The 18,922-nt window shown below is 40.3% G+C and overlaps 1 protein-coding gene across 1 annotated transcript in view; it reads right to left on the bottom strand.

The window, feature by feature from the left end:
* The window catches only part of COL9A1 (collagen type IX alpha 1 chain), a 61,383-nt gene extending 42,959 nt beyond the window's left edge, over positions 1 to 18,424 (bottom strand). The window contains exons 1-10 of the mRNA XM_053973218.1: positions 18,317 to 18,424; positions 17,938 to 18,011; positions 16,428 to 16,505; positions 16,158 to 16,290; positions 9,344 to 9,740; positions 4,289 to 4,366; positions 3,605 to 3,625; positions 2,535 to 2,609; positions 1,939 to 1,974; positions 1,767 to 1,829 (exon numbers count right to left, since the gene is read on the bottom strand). Coding sequence (XP_053829193.1) covers positions 1,767 to 1,829; positions 1,939 to 1,974; positions 2,535 to 2,609; positions 3,605 to 3,625; positions 4,289 to 4,366; positions 9,344 to 9,740; positions 16,158 to 16,290; positions 16,428 to 16,505; positions 17,938 to 18,011; positions 18,317 to 18,330 — 969 coding nt within the window. The 5' untranslated portion in view covers positions 18,331 to 18,424. The remainder of the gene's footprint in view (positions 1 to 1,766; positions 1,830 to 1,938; positions 1,975 to 2,534; positions 2,610 to 3,604; positions 3,626 to 4,288; positions 4,367 to 9,343; positions 9,741 to 16,157; positions 16,291 to 16,427; positions 16,506 to 17,937; positions 18,012 to 18,316) is intronic.
* Positions 18,425 to 18,922: the final 498 nt, after the last annotated feature.

Below are 18,922 nucleotides of genomic sequence, written 5' to 3'. Positions count from 1 at the left end.
AACGAGACTATTAAATGAGATTAGTAACTGCAGGAGCCTTGCAATCCAAATATTTATTTACATGTGCAGATAGAACTGCACAAGTTCAAAGTGCTAGCTTCTAGTGACAAACATCAGTGCCTGTGATACATATCTTCAAGAATTACTCAGCTATATCACAATTAAATAAAGTGATTAATTAAATCTCTCTCTTAATAGGAGATTGATGAATTTATTTCATGGCTAAGGTTAAAACCAAAACTGTCAGTGTTGTCCATTTCAAATAAAAGTTTCATTGACAACAACATAAAACAAAAACCCAGAAAGCTGCCAGGCTGAATTTAAATTTACCCTTTGAACTTGTCTATCTGGCTAAAATTAAAAACTAACCATGGTATTATAACCAGGAATTCATTTGGAGTTCTTATTTTTCCTTTTGTTTCCGATTTTATAGTCAGCTTATATGGTTTAGAAATTTCCTGATATCCAGAAAAGCTTTTCTTTTACATCTATTACTTTTTTTTTTTTTTGTACACTTCCACTTTTTTTGGTATGCTTCCAGCAAGTCAGTGTTCACACAATTGTTCCGACAATTTGATTTTGAAAGCTTACATGATCATTACAAGCAATTACTGTAAAGTACCTTTTTACAGTCTATTAAACCTGACACTGAAATAATTTTTCAAATAAAATGCAATTTAAAAAGTCAGAACTGCCTCACCAATTAAACACAGAAGGTATTATAAATCTAAAACACGAATTAAAGGTTGAATGCACAGTGGAAGTACAATAAGGTCTCCTTTTTTTTCTTCAAGTGAAAATAAAAAAGGTTCAATATTTCAAACGACTGTACTCTAGTATTACATTTTTCACTCATCCACTAATATGAGGGAATATACAAGTGTGAACAGATACCAAAAGCTGAGCTGAGTTTAGTGTGTTCTGTTTCATGTGATTGTGTTCCCATTAATTTTGGTAAGGAAAATAAAACTATGCCTTAAGTGAAAATTATAAGAGGCAATGACTTTTAAAGATCTGCTTATAGGGGTTGTGGGCCTGTATTTTTTTAGGAAGATGTGAAGTGGTATAAGATGTCACTCACAAAGCCCATTTCCTCTTACAATTTGAACAGTTTAATTAAAGACTCTTCCAGCTCCATGTCCACTAAATCTCTTCCCAAGAGCAAATTAAATATTAACCTCTAACAGCATTGCAACCTTAAATATATACTAGGCTTTTTCATTTAAATAATTTGCAATATCCTCTAACACACTGTTTTATGGTATATAACATTTATTTATGATATTTTAAATTTTTAAAATTTTAAAAGCTTTTGTAAATTAAACATAAGCTTGCCTACCTCCTGGCATAACATCTAAGTACTAATGCAACAATCTTGCTTCATAACAAGAAGTGCTTTTTAACAGTGCTCTCAAAAGAGAGAAATATTAAGTTTCCAAAAAATGTTTGAAGGCATTTTTATAGCCACAAACTTATTCAAGAGGTATGACCTAACAGGCCATCAACACTAGATGATGTTGAAACTTCAGTCTTCTCTATTATTTTGCACAGGACAGGAAGATGCATCAGCAGATCTTCCTCATGCCCTCTCAGCTCTGCCCTTTGACCAGAGGTGGCTTCCAGAGGCCACAGCATGAGTCGTCCCTGAGACCACTGCCCAGTGCCCTCTGCAGGGCCAGGTGGCAGCACCGACAGCCCTCGTGCTTTATTTATTTATTCTTGAAGAAAACAAACAAAGAAAATTCTAGAAAATCAGTTGTACTCACATCAGCTCCCGGCTCTCCAGGCAACCCAGGGGATCCTGGTTTGCCTGCATCCCCTTCTGGACCCTTCAGGATTTAAATGGACAGTTAAGCATGTTTCACAGAGGGAAGCAGAAACAAAACTCAACATTTCTTCTCTAGCAGAAGCAAATGAAAACTAGCTGAAATCACTTACCGGTGGACCAGGGGGGCCCTTTGGGCCTCTCTCCCCCTACCAAGATATGAAAAGGAAGGTATTAGTCAGAACTACAACAACTTTTTATGGTCTTTCATGAAAATCACTGGTTTACACATTATCAGAAATAATCCTGAACTCTTATTGTAGAAAATAAATATTAAATCCACGTAATTTCTATTACAGACTAACAGAAATCATCAGAGAAACTTCAGACAGGAATCAAGGGAACATATGTAGTAGCTCCTATCAGGAATAATGCCACAAATCCTTATCATAATTTAGTACGAGTGGGCATCACTATGTAATCCATTTTGAGATTAGATTTATAAGACCCTTACACCCCATTAATGGCAGATAATCACAGCATATGATGCTGATTACACAAAATAAATAATCCTGAGTTTTCTATGCCAAAGATAATCTGAAAATCTGCTTCCCTCACTCACTCCAGCCTACTACAGAGCATGAGACCCATCAATTCCTTCATGTATCTGCAGCCAAATTCAAACTCCTGAAGATCAAAGGCTGTCAGACAATGCAGATACAGCTCAAAGCATTTCTTATTTACTAGGCTGGGCATGGGAAACACTTACATCAATGCCATCAATACCGGGAACTCCTGGTGGCCCTGGTGGACCTGGGGGGCCTGGTGGACCAGGGGGGCCTCTCTGAAAAGGAGTAAAAAAAAAAGGAGCAATTAGAGCCTGGCAAGTCATGGAGCCATTCTGTGGGGACTAGCACATTTAGAGGCTAGGGGTAGTAAGGAGGTCACAGGTGTGACAAGGACCTGCATTCTCACCCCATGTATATCATAGGCCCTATATCCTATTTTGACTGGCAACACCGCCCTCACCAAAGGAATGGGGAAGGTGTTAAAGCGCCCTCCCTGGGCCCAGCCACTCCCCTGTGCCCACAATGCTGCCAGGGCCAGGTGGGCTCCGCTCCCCACGCAGCAGGATCTGAATGCCCCATGGCAATGACAGGGTGGCAGAAATGAAAGTGATCTTTGCCAATCGAATACGGAAATTCACTACACTAATTACTCTTTCTGCCAACACAAAAGAGACAGTTTTCCTGAGAGTTCGTACTAGCAACGAAAATTTAAAACACCCCTGCTTCACTGCCAGGCTCAGCAGTTTCCCCTGGCTCCTCGGGATTACATTAATATCTACAGAGGCGCTTTCTCCAAGCGCCGGGCTCCCGGGGGGAGGTAGCAGGCGCCGCCAGCCTGTGGAAACTCAGGGAAAGGCAGCTCCAGGTCTCTGTGCCTATAATGGGGGGCTCTGTTCTCCTTGGAGTGAGCTTTGCCCGCGGCCCCACAACGGGGCTCTGTGAGCTGGAGGCTGCCCCGGTGCCTTGGTTCCCACAGCGCTGCTTCTCTGGACACATTTCCTCCGCACACCAGAATTCCCAGAAATATTCCGTCCAGCGGTAGCTGCATGTGGAGCTCAAGCCCCGCCGGTGTTACGCGCCCTGTGCTCGGCAGGCAGGCGCACAGGCGGTACCACTGCCCTGCGGTCAGCTCGCCTCTGCCGCGTCACCCGCGGCTGCTGGGGGGACACGGGACAAGCGCCCTCCGGCAGGTCGGCGCCAGGGCACGGCAGAACAGCCTTCGGTCCCTCTGCACCGGCACCCCGAGCTCCGTCCGCTCCCTCGCACTTACCTCGATTCCCGTCTGGGTAACCTGCGAGGGAGGAAACATAAAAAACAATAAAGCAGAGACAAAGTTAGAACAAACTTACTTGAGCCAGGCCGAGGCAAAGCGCCTGTAGGAAAAGCCCCAGGGGCAGGAGGCGCCGGGCCATGGATGGAGGGAGCAGCCTGCGGCTGCCGGGGCGGGCGGGCGAAAGGTGAGCGCGGCCGGAGCCCCTCCCGGCTGCGGCCCGGCCCTGGGCAGGGTCGCGGGGACTGGAGGAAGGCTGGCGGCCGGGCAAGCGAGGACGGAGCGCCAGCAGCGCCTTAACCCTTTGCCCCGCTGCTGTCGGGTCGGACACCGACCCCGCCGCGCCCGCGGGCCCCCCCGCCGCAGGTTCCCGGTGCGGCGGCGATGCCGAGGGGCGGCCGCGACAGCCCCTCCGCCTGCCAGGCACAGCGCCCGTAGGGGCCCAGCCGAGCAGCCCGCCAGCGGCGAGGCAGACAGCAAGTCACGGAAGGGTTAAAATGAGGCAGCGGCTGCTGCTGCTGCTCTAGGGGGTTGGATTTCTAAAAGCACCGAATACTGGGCAGGTATGGTAAAAAAGAGCATCGCCGGCTAGGAAGGGGGAGAAAAAAAGGAGACTCCCGCGGGCTGCAGCGGCGGACAGGACAGCACAGCACAGCCCAGCCCAGCCCAGGACAGGTGTCTCACCCGAGCCGGCAGCTCGCCGCAGCCTTCGCGCTGGGGTCGCAGGGGGTCGCAATGGATCACCATCCACTGGATCTCGAACTGGCAAAGGAGAAAAGATCGTGTTAATTCGGGTCAGGGGTCACGCTGGCCGAGCGTGTAAGAGGTGGAATATTGGCACACTACGCAGAGAATTAAACGCTAGGTATTTAATGTCAATAGCTATAGGTGGAGCAGTGCTTTGCCCTGCATTCCCCCACCCCTAACTGTGGAGGTCTTTTAAAGAGGGGGCATAAACCGGCTGAGGTGCTGCCACTCCTGAAATCCTCTTTATCACATCTCTACTCTTCTGTTTGTTTGCAGTCATTGCAGTTTCCAGAGTGCTGAGACTGGAGCACAACAGAAGGAGTACCCTTCTTTCTTTTACCTGTTAACTGACACCACCATCTGTGAGCCAATTCTTTGCCTCCTTTATCCACTCCTCATTTTCAAGCCATCATAATAATAGCCAATTGAGTGCCATAATATACATATGAAAGAACTAATTCTAATTTAATACTACAAGGCAGCCATACAATAGCAACAGCCCAAACAGGAGTAAGGTGTTAACAGTATCCTCACACTAAATCCAAAACACAGCTCTGTACCAGCTATGAAAAGAACTAACTCTGTTTGCCTTGAGGCTATATAAAACAAAAGCTGAAACCTCTCAACTTTTTTTAAAAACTAAAAATTAAACTCTTCTGGTGGAAAGGTAGTAAAATATGTGACTGGCTTCCCATTGATTTAGGAGATGTGAGAGAAGGTCAAATATGTGCTAGCCTTGCTGTCAAGGTATCTTTTCCCTTGCCAGTATTTCACAATGATCTTGTTGATTATGTTAAGATTTAAAGAATGCCATTATTTTGAAGACATCTCATGTAGGTGTTCTACTGATATCAATATACAGTGTTATTAAGGATTAAGTACAGTCATAAAGTTTTCAGAAATGAACCTCAGGTAATTTAGGGGTAATCATAAACAAAGATATTAAAATGTAACCTTTTAAACCCAAAGGTGGTGTGCTGGTTTTGCCTGAGGTAGAGTTTATTTTCTTCACAGCAGCTGGTATGGAGCTGTGTTTTGAATTTGTGCTGGGAGCAGAGTTGATAGCACAGGGATGATTTTATTATTGCTGAGCAGTGCTTGGACAGAGTCAAGGCCTTTTCTGCCCTTGACCCCACCCCATCAGCAAGGAGGCTAGGGGTGCACAAGGACTTGGGAGGGGACACAGCCAGGATAGCTGATCCCACAGACTAAAGGGATATCCCAAACCATACGACATCATGCTCAGAATATAAAGCTGGGAAAAGAAGGAAAGGGCAGTGGGAGTTTGAAGTGATGCTCTTTGTCTTCCCAAGTCACTGTTACATGTGATGGAGCCCTGCTTTTCTGGAGTTGGCTGGACACCTGCCTCCCATTGGAAAGTGGTGAATTAATTCCTCATTTTGCTTTGCCTGTGTGCATGGCTTGAGCTTTACCTATTAAAGGGTCTTTATCTCAATCCACAAGTTTCCTTACTTTTACTTTCCCAATTCTCATCCCACCATGGAGTAGAGTGAGCAAGTGGCTGTGTGGGACTTAGTTGCTATCTGGAGTTAAACTACAAAGAATGTTTAAGAGTCACAGGTCAGTATTCCTGACATACATTTGTCAGGATTCCTACAGAATTTCTGTTTCATCTTTATTTCTTAGTCAGCACAGATATAATTAACTGTGTCTGACTGTTCACTGTTTTGTCACCTTAAGTCCTACAGAAATTCCTGCAAATACCCACCATCTTCACACATCTCAATATCAACCATGTAATTCAGTTGTCTTATTAGTGTTTTAGTTGAGAGTAGTGAAGGTTGGGTAAAATGCAAATGAGACCTAAAATATGTAGGGTAGTATTTTCAGGATAAAATCAGTCACAGGGATGCATTTAGCAGTACCATAGGGGCTATTGCTGGCTTGGTGATGATCCAGGGGAAGTCACCCTTCCTGGGGAAGTGCAACTCAGCTAAACAATTTTTCATGTGGAGATTTTCTACAATACATTGTCAAGGACATTTATGTTTGTTCTAAGATAGGTCTGCTGGCAACTGTTTGTACATATGTTAAGTGACCAAGAATAAATTACATATATTTAAAATGCATCTTATTCCAGAGCTATTTTAAACATGTTTTATCCATTTTTCAACATCTCCAAAATAGTTTTTTTAGAGCTTCTTTCTCCTTGCACCTTTTTTTTAAAACTTTTGAACATTACAGCCAATTCCGGTGTTATTTGGCTTTCCATAGCTAAGGTTCAGCCTTCTGAATGTGAAATTTCACAGGGTGAAAAAAAACCAAGATGTGACTTTTTACAGTAAACAGACACAATCTGTTCTATGGTGTAAATTAATCCCTGTTAAACAAATATTGACAAGCAACTTCCTCTTACATGTTACAAGTCATGTAGCTTCCCTGAGCTAGTTAGCAGCATTAAATGTCAATTAAATAATGACCAAGATTCCCTTCTAGCAAAGTGTTTAATATCTATTATGAAAAAAGCATGGTAATGCCTCTGAAATCACAGGAATTAAGGCAATTATATAATCTCACAGAAGTTATAATTTGAGCAGGAAGAAATTAATTCCCTTACCTTCCTATAAAAAACATGTAATTTAGCGATTAAATTCCTGTTCAGTTTTGAAATTATGCCAAATCTCATCTTGCTTAGAGTTTATAATGGATTATATTAATTACTTTTAGATAAAAAGATAAAACTTTGAGATATTTTATCAAAAAAATGATAAAATGCAGCTGTGAATCTGTGTAAAAATTTGTCCTCCATAAAGCATTCCAGAAATCCTGGAATAAATCTTTATAAATGCTGAAAGGCAAGACACAGTTTCAGATGGAACTCTATCTATTATTCTCCTAGGCACTCATAGTAATAATAAGCAATAAAGAATCCCTTTTAAAATTATATGTGTTACAGTGCACCTCTGAGAAGTTGACCTATTCTGCAAGATAAATAGGGTCCTCACTAGAATGCTGCAAAAAAGAATAGGAAACACATAATTTATGTCCTTTTAAAATTCTACCACTGGAAGTAATATACTTTAACAATGCCTGGGAGTAAATTAAAAGCTGTGCCTAGGGCATATTAAATAACTAAGACTGTTGAGATATTTAAACTTACAGTCAAGCAAGTTAAAGACTAGAATAGCTCCAAACATAGATTTATTTAGTCAGTTTAAGGAGAAATAATGTACACAGGCTAAAACAGAAATTTCTGCAATATAAATAGACATTTTAAAATTACTAGTCCGTCTGACTATGTAATTCCTTTATCATCATTTCAGAGGATATGGGCTTCCTAAATCTACATTATTGCAATATCAAGTTGCACCACTACCATTGCCTTTCTGGGCTTCCCAACACAGGCCATGCAATTCAATCAAGTGAGTCCTAAGTCAGTTCTGTCTAAAATAAAGTGTAATTTTAGACATCCAAACTAATTTTAAGAATATGGTGTCATGCTTACTTTCTGTCTTCCCTGATAATTTGTTCCAGTGTTTCATTATTCTTTTTGTCAAGATGTGTGCATCATAGCCTTGTTTTAAAGCCTAACTCACGCAAAGATTTTGGTTTTTTTCATAGAATATATTTCATACAACCAAATCTTCCCAGAAACATGCTAAAGCTATAAACAAATATTTTTTTATTATAAATGGGGAGTTATAAAAATTATTTAATTCCATTTTGTTCTTTCATCCTTAAAGGAAGTTGTCCTATAATTACCATAGCTCCACACTGGTGCCTAAAGATGTACAGTCTTAGACACAGGCCAGGAAAAACTTAATGCCACACACTTCCCCACCAAATGCCTGAAGAGCCCTGCTGCTCATTTTTATACCTTGCTGAAAAGAGAAAGTCTCTGCAAAACACAGGCTGGAGAGGAAAGAGGATAAGATTGCAAATTGCTCTTCTGCTTTTTCTCACTTTTTTAATCCTGGCCAAAGGTCAGTCAAAGTACCAACAGAAGGCCAAGGTGACCTTGATGCCACATCTCTCTCCTCATTTGTCAGCTGCCATTTGGAATCACTACCTCGAGAGGCAAAGGAACCCTCCTCGTTTTTAAAGGGATGACTCTACGTCTAACTTGAGGGCACAGTTTGCTCTAGCACTGAATACCAGCTGTGTAAAATTATTGCATTAATACTGATAGATATTACTGCATTAATTAATTATTGCATTAATATAGATAGATTTCTCTGCACGTAATCTATCCTTCCAAAGAGGAAAACAGTATTGGTATAGAATCTTTTTCATCCTACTAACATGAATAGAATATATGTAATGTGTAATATTTTCATCATCCCACCTATCCATTCATCTATCAGTATTGCTCAGGGCAGTTAGCAAAGCTAAGATATATGCTAATTTGTAATATGTTAATTTCCACATTATCAGCTCCAGCTGATTATTTTTAATTACATTTTCAAGGACTAACTCTTGTTTTCAACATAATTAGTATAACTTTCAGCTATTAAAATTTCCTCATCCACATCTATAACAGCATGTTAGATAGATCCCTTCAGACACATGGGGCAGCTTTCTGCTGGCATTCTCATGTAAAACTGGTTTCAATCCAATGCAATACAGCAACTAAACATACAGAGGTGATGAAATATGAGATGCTTCTTTTGTTGTAGTGTTTTCCCTTTCAGATTTACACAACACTGGTTAACCTGTGTCCACGTTTTTTTTGCAAACAGTGTGATGTATAGTTTAAAATTATGTCTCACTTTACTCTTTTACTTCAAAGTTGAAACAAAACAGGGATGTCTAGGAATTTTTATTATTGAAATTTAGACATAACCTGGGTCATCTCTTAACTTACAAGGTATAAGTGCAAAATTTAAAAAAACACAGCTAATACTTACCTGCCAAGGAGTTATTTTCTGCCATTTCTGCTTTCAGAAATAATTTAAATATGCATTCCACAAAACAAAACCCCATATTTAATGTAAAACACTTTTAGAAGAAATAAAAGGTTTTGAAACTTACCGGAACTGAAATTTGAGGATTATTTTTAAGTTTTCCAAGCACAGCAAAGCCATCAGTGTTGATTTTCCCTTTCGGTTTTATGTTTAAGGACTCTATTTTAATACAGTCAATAAAAAGTGTGACACTGTTTGCTTCCACAATTATCATAAGCTTGTGCCATTGGGAGTCAAACAAGAAAGGCAAATGTAAAAATGATGCTGTTTGGTGCCTTCCATCAGCTCCTTTATAGGAAAACTCAACACTTTTCATTTGACCATTGAGATTCACTCCAACTTGTTCTTTTCCTGAAGAATCCTGAATCTGCCAAATAGTCCAGTATTTCTGAAGTGTGGCCCCAGTCATCCGAAAAGTAGTTAGAAAGGAATATTCATCAGGCAATCCGTTGGAATATATGGCACTGTGTAGGATTAAAAGACAGTACATTTGTTCTGTATTTGCTCTGAAAAGCTCCACATATCACCACAGAGTAATGAGAAACCATTACTCAATGGAACCATATCTCAACCATTCTTGTATCAGTGCACTTCTGCATGCTGAGCCCCAGAACAAGGGGTTACTAATGGCAAAAGAACTGGTTCAGAAGTGTAGGTTCTTCCAATGTTTTACAACTTTTATGATAACCCTTTCTAAGAATAATGGATGGAGCAACAACTCCTCTTCAGATATAGAAAGTATATCCTACAGTTACCCTATTTCCCACTATTAGACTTACAAAGTCAGTCAACATAGTATGACTTAACAATGACCAGGGAGAAAGTGCAGATCTGATTTGATTTTGAAGGCATAAGAATGTCTTTTGCAAAAGCATTTTCTTGTTCAGCCTGCCAGTAACCCTTTTGCTAAGGTATAAGCTATCACTTCAGCAGAAATCATTGACAAATATATGGTCAGGACCCACACTCAAAGTGTATTATGTCCTGTGACATTCAACCACAAGACTACAAGTAGCAGGGAACAGATCTGCCACATATAAAATATTACATACTTTAGCAACTCCTGTAAGGTGAGCTTTGGAAACACAGCTAGCACTGGCTGTGACACGGTGTAAAACAGTCATGTCATTTTTTATTTCAAATGTATCACTGAATCCAATACAATATTTAAGAAGTAGGCCTTTCCATATTTATTCTATGGATCATAAAACTCTAGCATCATATCGAGTTGACATCAATACATCTTTGCCATCTACCCACATTTAAGAATAGGTTTAAATACATTTCTTAAGCATGAAGATATGCACAGACATTTCGTCCCAGCTTTCATTAGGCTAATTTCTTAAACAAGTAGACGTCTTGAACAAAGATGATTTTTGAGTGGCAGATCAATCCTATCTCAACAGCTATTTAGATACCATTAGTGAATTTCAGGATGTAGGCTATGGGGGGCGGGGGAAACCAAAAAAATTGTCAGCTCTCATTCTGTATGCTTGATGACTACTGATTTAGAAAGAGAGTACTTCCAGAAGCAATCTCCCTAGTTTGTAGTGTTCCAAGCTGTAGTGCAGCTGTGCTCCAGCAGGCAGCGGCACAGCCTCAGCAGATTTCAGCGAGGACATGGCATGCCTGGCAGCAGCAGTAGCTTCGTTTTACAAATGAAGTACCCGCCCTACTGGTGGTTCTCCGTTTCCCCGGAAGCCTTTGCATACACCTGAGAGCTGGGGTATAAGGAAGGGGAATGTTTAACTGGAAAGTTTAGCTCATTATATAAGGTGTGGAGATATACAAAGTTGGAAGAGGGGGCTCCTTGCCAGTATCTTGAATCTGTCTGCGCTTTGCTCTGAATTGTGTCTCTTGACTGAGGATGAAGTCCTGTCCCACCTGGTTTGGTTTGATAGGATTTTATCTAACTCATTGCGTTCTATCATCATTTATTTTCAGTTTGCTTCTTGCCCTCTCAGAAGCAAATGTCATCTTGTGGATATTGTAGCTTTCCTTCGGTTTCAAGTACTTTGCAGTGTTTACTGTACCCTATCCCTCTTTGTGTTAGGCTTCTGACCTACACAATAAGCATATATATTCTCTTCTGCTCCAGGAAGATAATTCTTCTCCCTATTCAGACATACCTTCACTCTAACTAAGCTTCTGATCCAGTTCAGCACATCCTTTATGGCTCTTTGTGTCCTTCCTCTATAACGTCTCTTTTAAAAGTATTTCAATCTCCTCTACTGTTAAAACCTTAGTTCAGCTGGGTCATTTATCTCTTTAGTTGCTGAATCATATTTGTTCTTGCAGAAGAGCTGGTTTTCCTACTACCACACTGAAGGTGGTATTGTTAGGTAATCTTGAAATAACCTCCTCGTGATGTTCAACTTTCTCTGTTAAGTTCAGTGACTCCAGGGTGTCTGATACACTGAGCCTAAAAGCAGCAGTACTAATCCCAGATCCTCTGTGAAAAGGTTTTCAGCATTTCTTTGCACTGCTAAGTTTTGTTGTCATGGCAATACTCATTAAACTGTCACACACATTTTCATCCAACCTCAGTTGACACAACTATACTGCCAACGAAACAAAACAACAAAAGAAACAAAAAACCCTAGTACATGAACACACTTTTTGATTAGAAGATTGTTTATACCAGATTGGCAAATGAATTCTTTGCACCATATTTTGCTATAGATTTAGTATTTTTCAAGACATTATGTGGGTTCTCCTTTTTTCAGACATTAAAATAGGAAAGAAAAATGTTCACTTTTTCAGAACATATGCAAAGAAGAGAAATAATGTAAGAGCTTCTGACATTGGGAAGACAAAACTAGATTATAAGAAATATAATAAATCAAACACTAAAGATAAAAATTCAGTGCACAAACATGGAAAAGTATTCCTATTTTTTTAAAATATTAATAACCAATTAGAAGAACTGCTGCCTTTAGACTAGAGACTCAGTATCAGTAGTATGACTCAACACAGTGAAGCATGACCCATCACCAGAAAGGTACTCTGCAGGGGACTGTTACTGTGTAAGATTTGTACCTATAACTCTACAAGCAAAACAGAGACATAGTCTCATCTCAGCTACTCCAACAGTAATGATCCTTTAGTGGTTTAATTGTATTTCAGAACATATTTCTTTCCAAATCCTGTAATCCTTATAGAGGCAAAACCCTTCTGAAGTCAGCAACTTAAAATGCTAAATATTTGGAAACCATGGCAAATTTAGCATGATATTTAAATAAACAATTGTAGAGAAGCTATTCCTCCATCTTACTGCCAAGTGAAGAGTGAAGGACACTGTAAATTTATTGAACAGCTGATAGCTGTATGAGCACTCAAATTCTTTCAGGAAATTATTTTTAACATAGTTGTTTCCAATTCCACTGATTTATGGAAGAGAACCAATCAAATGTAAATTTAGATTCAGGTAAATGAGCGAAGAAAGAATTTATATGGAAACATCTTTAAAAGCCAAAATCCAGATTTATTCCTGACCTATTTCCTATCCACTTAAAATTGTTAGCAATATAAGCCATCAGATCTTTTTAATTTTTATCAGATATTAAACTATTTGCCTAATTTTTTAAAGTATTGGAGGGTGGGAAGATTGAAACATTTGTAGTTCATCTAGGGGAACTTCTGAAATACTACTATTTCATTTAAATATTTTTAATAAATACCTAAGACTTTCACTAATCCTGTATTTTGAATACTTACCAGGAAGATTTCTTTGAGATTTCAAAGCTAAGTCCTACCCAGGCTTCAATACAACCAAGATAAGTCATCTGACAATGGTGAGGAAAGCCCTGACCCATCCCCCTGACCCCAGGATTCACCAAGAGCAGAAGAATATGTTAAAAGCTCAACTACATACCTATTTAAGTTCTACAGAGTAACTGTTTGTTTTATTACATTTGGGGTTTTTTGAGTTAATTTCTTAGGTGAGCTCCATTGCTCGCTGACTTAACTTAGTCCTTGCTAAATAAAGGTTTAGAAGTGTTAGCACAGCTCACTGGAGATGGCTGTGGAAATTGCTGTGGCCATTCTCATGATAATGCAGTATCATGTGCCCAGGGTTGAGGGTTCTTTTGATCAACAAGTGGAGACACTTGTGTCTGCATCTCCTGGAGCTGCCTAGAATCACAGCTGACATGGCACACATTGCCTGGCAGCAATTAAACAAGCAATAACAATAAAACTTAGCTCAGCACTTTTAAAAGCATCTAAGTCCTAAGTCATTAACCAGAAGCCATTTGTTAGGACTCATTACTCTCAGCTGATCTTTATTCTTCAGAAACTCCCACGGCTGAGCTAATTAATTCTCTTATGACCTGATTAGCTTCCTAGCTGCATTTTGGCTTTTCTATTTCAGCATCATCATCAATATCTGGGTGGAATAGTTTACTCACAATGTGAAAGGAAAAGCACACGAAGAAAACCCACACCTTCAAGCACATGCGTTTGAGGAGCACTGCTTCACAGAAAAGCCAGAAAGGCCTTTGAAATTCTCTGGATATTTCAAGTTTACTGCTAAAGCTTTATAAAATTCCTCCCTATTTTGTTTGGGGTTTTGTGTGTGTGTGTTATGACAGTTGCATTCATGAAGTCAAAGGTTTAAGATTTCATCCAATGCACAAAGATAATTAGCCCTTTTGCCACATTAAAAAAAAAAGTGTCATGAACATATTTCTTTGTGCCAATATTATTTTTAAGATTTCCATTAAAAATAAATACAATTATTATCCAAATAAACAGGATTAATTTTGTACTTACTAACTGGTGGATGCCTACAACATGTACACAGATTAAATTGAAAAATGATGGGTTCACCATGTCCAGTGAGAACATCTTTATGTCATGGCAGTTCCACAGTTATTACACCATTATTACACCACACCATTACATGGAGAATAGTGTATTGATCCTTCAGCAGATTTTACTCTAGAAGAAGCACTGGCCAATGGGAATTTATGACTTGTGTGCAATCATTTCTGTTCATTTTGGGATATACTTCTGGGCAAGCAAAAAGACCAAGCTACAACTCAGTAGCATTTTAAGGAAGCTCTGTGAGTTTTTCAAAGCACAAGCTATTGCTGCATCAGAGACTGAATGCTGAGCCCTGCTCATCCAATTGAGCACTCATTCCCATACCATATAGCCACACTAAAATGGGCTCCTCTGCCCTAGTATAATCATCATGTGTTAGCCTAAAAAATTATTTCCCTGCTGCCAACGTGTTTGATGAGGGTCCCTCCCCAGTGCTCCTGTGGCACTTGGGCTATATCAGCCACGCATCTCGGGAAAGCCACGCTGGCCATTTTTCCCAAATTCACTGTATTTTTTCCTCCCCCACCCCTGGATGCAGCAGGAGCGCACAGGCCGGAGGGTGAACCCCTGGGTGTGAGCGCGGCCCGCGGCGGGCGCCGCTTCAGCACCGCGGGCAGGGACAGCTCCGGGAGCCGGGGCGGGCCGGGCACTCTGCCCTGCCCTGCCCTGCCCTGCCCTGCCCTGCCCTGCCCTGCCCTGCCCTGCCCTTTCCTTCTCTCCCCTTCCCTCCTCTTCCCTCCCACTGAGAGGGCCAGGCTGTAAAACAGCTCTGGAGCAGAGCAGCCAGCTCGGACTCCGTGACAGAGGCACTGCACGGGGTGCAGGGTCAGGGTCAGTGGCAGAGGAGCAGGACACTGAGGCACTGCAGCAGGGTCAGGGTCAGTGGCAGAGGAGCAGGACACTGAGGCACTGCAGCAGGGTCAGGGTCAGTGGCAGAGGAGCAGGACACTGAGGCACTGCAGCAGGGTCGGGGCTCGAACCTTCGATCCATTTCCTGAGCCAGCAACCCCAATGGCAGGAGTCAGCTCAGATGCTGTGGTAAGGCAGTCAACGTAGCTTTGTTCAGGGGTAACTTGTGTATATCAAGCACATATTTCACTAGAACCATCTATAGCAATAACTCCAAACTCTCTTAAAAGTGAAAATATTGCTGCTTTTATCTGAGAACCTCCAATTCTTAGTGAAGTGATGATCCCATTTGCTGCGTTCGGATTCACATTCATACACTCGCAGTCCTGATTTGTGTCTGGGACTGAAAGTAGGTGTGAGCCCAATGTAACCAAACACTTAAGCTCTAAAGTAGCTTAATCTGGTGGCTATGAAGGTAGGAGCCACAGAGGATTGCAGCAAGAAAAGTTGTTAGTGATAGGTGGAGTAAAACAGAAACACTTCACAATCCAATTATTCCTAGCTGAAACAGTTGTCCAGTTAATGGTCTTGTCACTTAATTGCTAAGTTGAGGCATTCTTAATAACATAAGGTGCTGGAACAGAATCCAGACTTGCAGACTTCCAGACTAAATTTGGCAAAGACAACTCTACCCTGTGGTACTGTCTCTATTCCTTCACCAGCAATAAGTCTGGCCTGTAAAGCACAAACACAATTAGATCCCTAAATCCTGACTTCTATTCACTGTAACATGCTAAATAATAAATTTCAACTTTTATAGATTAATTGACCATAAATCAGCCAGGAGCATTCATGTACCTGTTACCTAAAACAAACACACAATGAAAAAAAACCTTAGCTCAGAATCAGTGAGTTGTTATCCTACTTCATCTCTGTGATCCTCACATGCTCTGAAAGAGCCCTTTGTGTCAATATTTTAAGAAAACTTTTTTCCCTCTTCTCCTGTTACATTTTCTTTGCCTCCCTATTTCAAATCATCAGCAACTTCTGACATTACTTTCTTGAGGTGAATCCCTTAGCATCAGCAAATCTTGAGGCACTCAATGTCTTTTTAAATTATGTGATCTAGCTGGTGGGAGATCTACCACTTAAAAAATAAGATTGCAAAATATCTCTATTTTAAAGTCAAACACAGAAGGCATTACCTGGTTGGTATCCTGAAGTCTACATTGGGTCCCAATTTATAAGCTACTTGTAGAGAAGTGGATCCCACTACTCTCTCAATAATTCCTTGGGAAGCAGCTTTTTCTATTTGAAACTGAGAAATCAGGTCAAAGCCTGCAAGGAAAAAAATATACATATCCATAATGTAACTTTCATTTTAATTTGAGAATTGTGGTGTCACAGAGCTGAATATAACCTGATATATTTTTTGAACAGCGGCTTTTTTGTGAAAAAGTCAGGGTGCTACTTGCCTGGTAGGTCATCTTGGCCAATCCTGATTGTTGGGCAGATATCAATTCTGTGACTGGCACCCAGAATAGCTGGTAGTCCTACAAAAAAAGGTGAATTTACTAATCATGTGCCTGCACACTGCCGCTGATCACCTTATAGAATCAACTGAAGCAGCTGTCAGATTATTATGAATTAAAAAGAGCTATAAATAACAATATTAATTAGAGGTACATAATAATTTAAACTGTACTCAGTAAAGTAAAGTAAAGTAAAGTAAAGTAAAGTAAAGTAAAGTAAAGTAAGAGATATAAGAAAATAATCATCTTTTTCTAGAGAGGTCCAAATTAAAAGCAGTAACTTGATATGCTATCTGATTTTTTTTCAAGCCTTTAAATTAGAGTGTTATAATAATTCTTCTCTTGCAGAGCTGTTGAGAAATAGTAATAGTTTAAGAAGGACTGCTGTGTAAGGAGGTTTTGGGTTGTAACTTTTTGTGGTTCAAGCAAACTTAAAAAAAAAAAAAAGGCCAGTTACCTAAATCAACAGTCTCCCTACTCCCAAGGAAACTTAAACAAACCTCATGCCAACTAAAGAAGTTGTTGTGAATCAGTTGGCATGTTTTCCATCCTCTCTGGTATTCCAAGCTTTCCCACTTTCCTCTGCGCCAGATTTGATCAGAAAATGAACATTCATGTAATGCAAAGTGGTGGCAAGAAGACCTTACAGTCCTTTTTTGTTTACCCAAATGAGAATGTAGAAGAAATTTGTTAGAGGAAACTATATCTAAAAATCCAATTTTTCAGAATATTATTTGTCAAAAAAACCTTGTCATGACCATAAGACCTACAAGATACCCATAATTAAGGAAGAAGGAAGGAAAAAGAAGCATTTATTTGAAGAGTTTAAGAGCCATGTACCAAGTCAATCTGGAAAAAGTTAGCAGAGTGCAGGTAGGGAAGAATGAAGAGTGGAAGTTGGAAGGAGAAGCATTTCTAACCTACAGAGAGCCTCTTGTGTGCTGCAAAGGCTCAACCCTAAATGTGGGTTTCCTTCTGACAACATAGGTTTAAAGAGAACATTCAGGTTGACACGTTACACCTTAGAAAAGACCTCATTCTATATTCTTTGATGAGACACATGGCTGACATCCAGCCATTTACATTTTATGCCCAGCAAATAAAGTAGAACCAGTTTATTGCCACATGTAGCAGAAGAATATCTAACTAAAAGCACTGAAAGACAGAGAAGGTTTGTGTCCTGTATTTACCTTCTACATCCAGATTTTAATCCTTACCTTAAAAATAAATACATTTAATAGCAAATTTAAAGCAACACACACAACTCTTGTTTTTTTCCTGTTTTTCATTTATGTCCTTCTATCCATCCATACATATATAAATGCACATAGACAGCTCTCACTTTGTGTGATGGCTAGTTACAGAGGATTTTAGTTTTGAATAAACACAGAATAATTCTTTTGACATTCAAAATTACACAAAGATAAAATGTAGATAAAATCTGTCTCCTTACTCGATTGGTGCTGGATAGTGGCTGAGATGAAAGACCACAGAAAACTACACAGGTAAAAGAAAGTTGTAATTTTCCTGTAAACAGAAAGAAAATTCCAGTATGAATCTGTAGTTTCTGACAGGTTATGTTATTAAATTTCTCCTCCAAGCCATGCATATTAAACATATAAAATACCACCTAAGGATCTGCTAACAGATTTGACAAGACAGTTTCTTTGGCAAGATAATTTCTTTACATGATGTTTTATTTTTGCCTTATAATAAAACCTGTCAATAAAGCTCCTTCTATTGTAGTCCACTCATATAATGCTGGCAAGAACAGCTTTCACGGTTCTAATCTCTTATTTACAGATGTCTCTAAATCCCACTTGTTCTCTTACCAGTGGCTTTTCATCTTCACTGCTGGATTTCTTCACTTCTCTCATGTGAATACGCAGGGTATATCGTCACACTGCCTGCTTCCCTCTCATTAGTCCGACAGAGGAGTGCAGCAGTGGGTGCAGACAGCAGCTCCTGCCCCACCAGGACCCTGCAGAGAGGGAGGTGCAGGCTGCTGGGCTGGTTTTAATCTTTCCAAGGGAAGGAGGTGGAGGCTGGACAGACATGTGTGTCAGGGTGGGCTCTGAGGGCGGACCTGTGGAGCCAGCTGAATATAAAGAAGCCAAGAGCACAAAATAAAATCTGCTTCTTTCACCAGCACGAGGGCAGGGAGATGCAGAAAATGTGAGTTCAGCAAAGCCAGTCTCTGAATGGTGGGATCTGCTGTTCAGCCAGGCAGAGGAATGAATTATATGTACCAGGAGGTGGGAGGAAGCTGGTGGCCCTGATATGGTCTTAAGACTAAAAGCTCTGAGAAGAAGTGAATCCCTGTCCTATAAAAAATAAATATTTCCATTTCTCTCTGATTTACTCATCAGGTGACCTCAGGAGAAGCCTGTCTGGTGAGGCCAGTTTTTCTGAATAAAACAGGTTATGTAAAAGGGTTT

This window comes from Vidua macroura, chromosome 3, assembly GCF_024509145.1.
Source record: "Vidua macroura isolate BioBank_ID:100142 chromosome 3, ASM2450914v1, whole genome shotgun sequence".
NCBI lineage: Eukaryota > Metazoa > Chordata > Aves > Passeriformes > Viduidae > Vidua > Vidua macroura.
The sequence above is the reverse complement of the archived record's forward strand: the minus strand, read 5'-3'. Positions and strand labels throughout refer to the sequence as shown.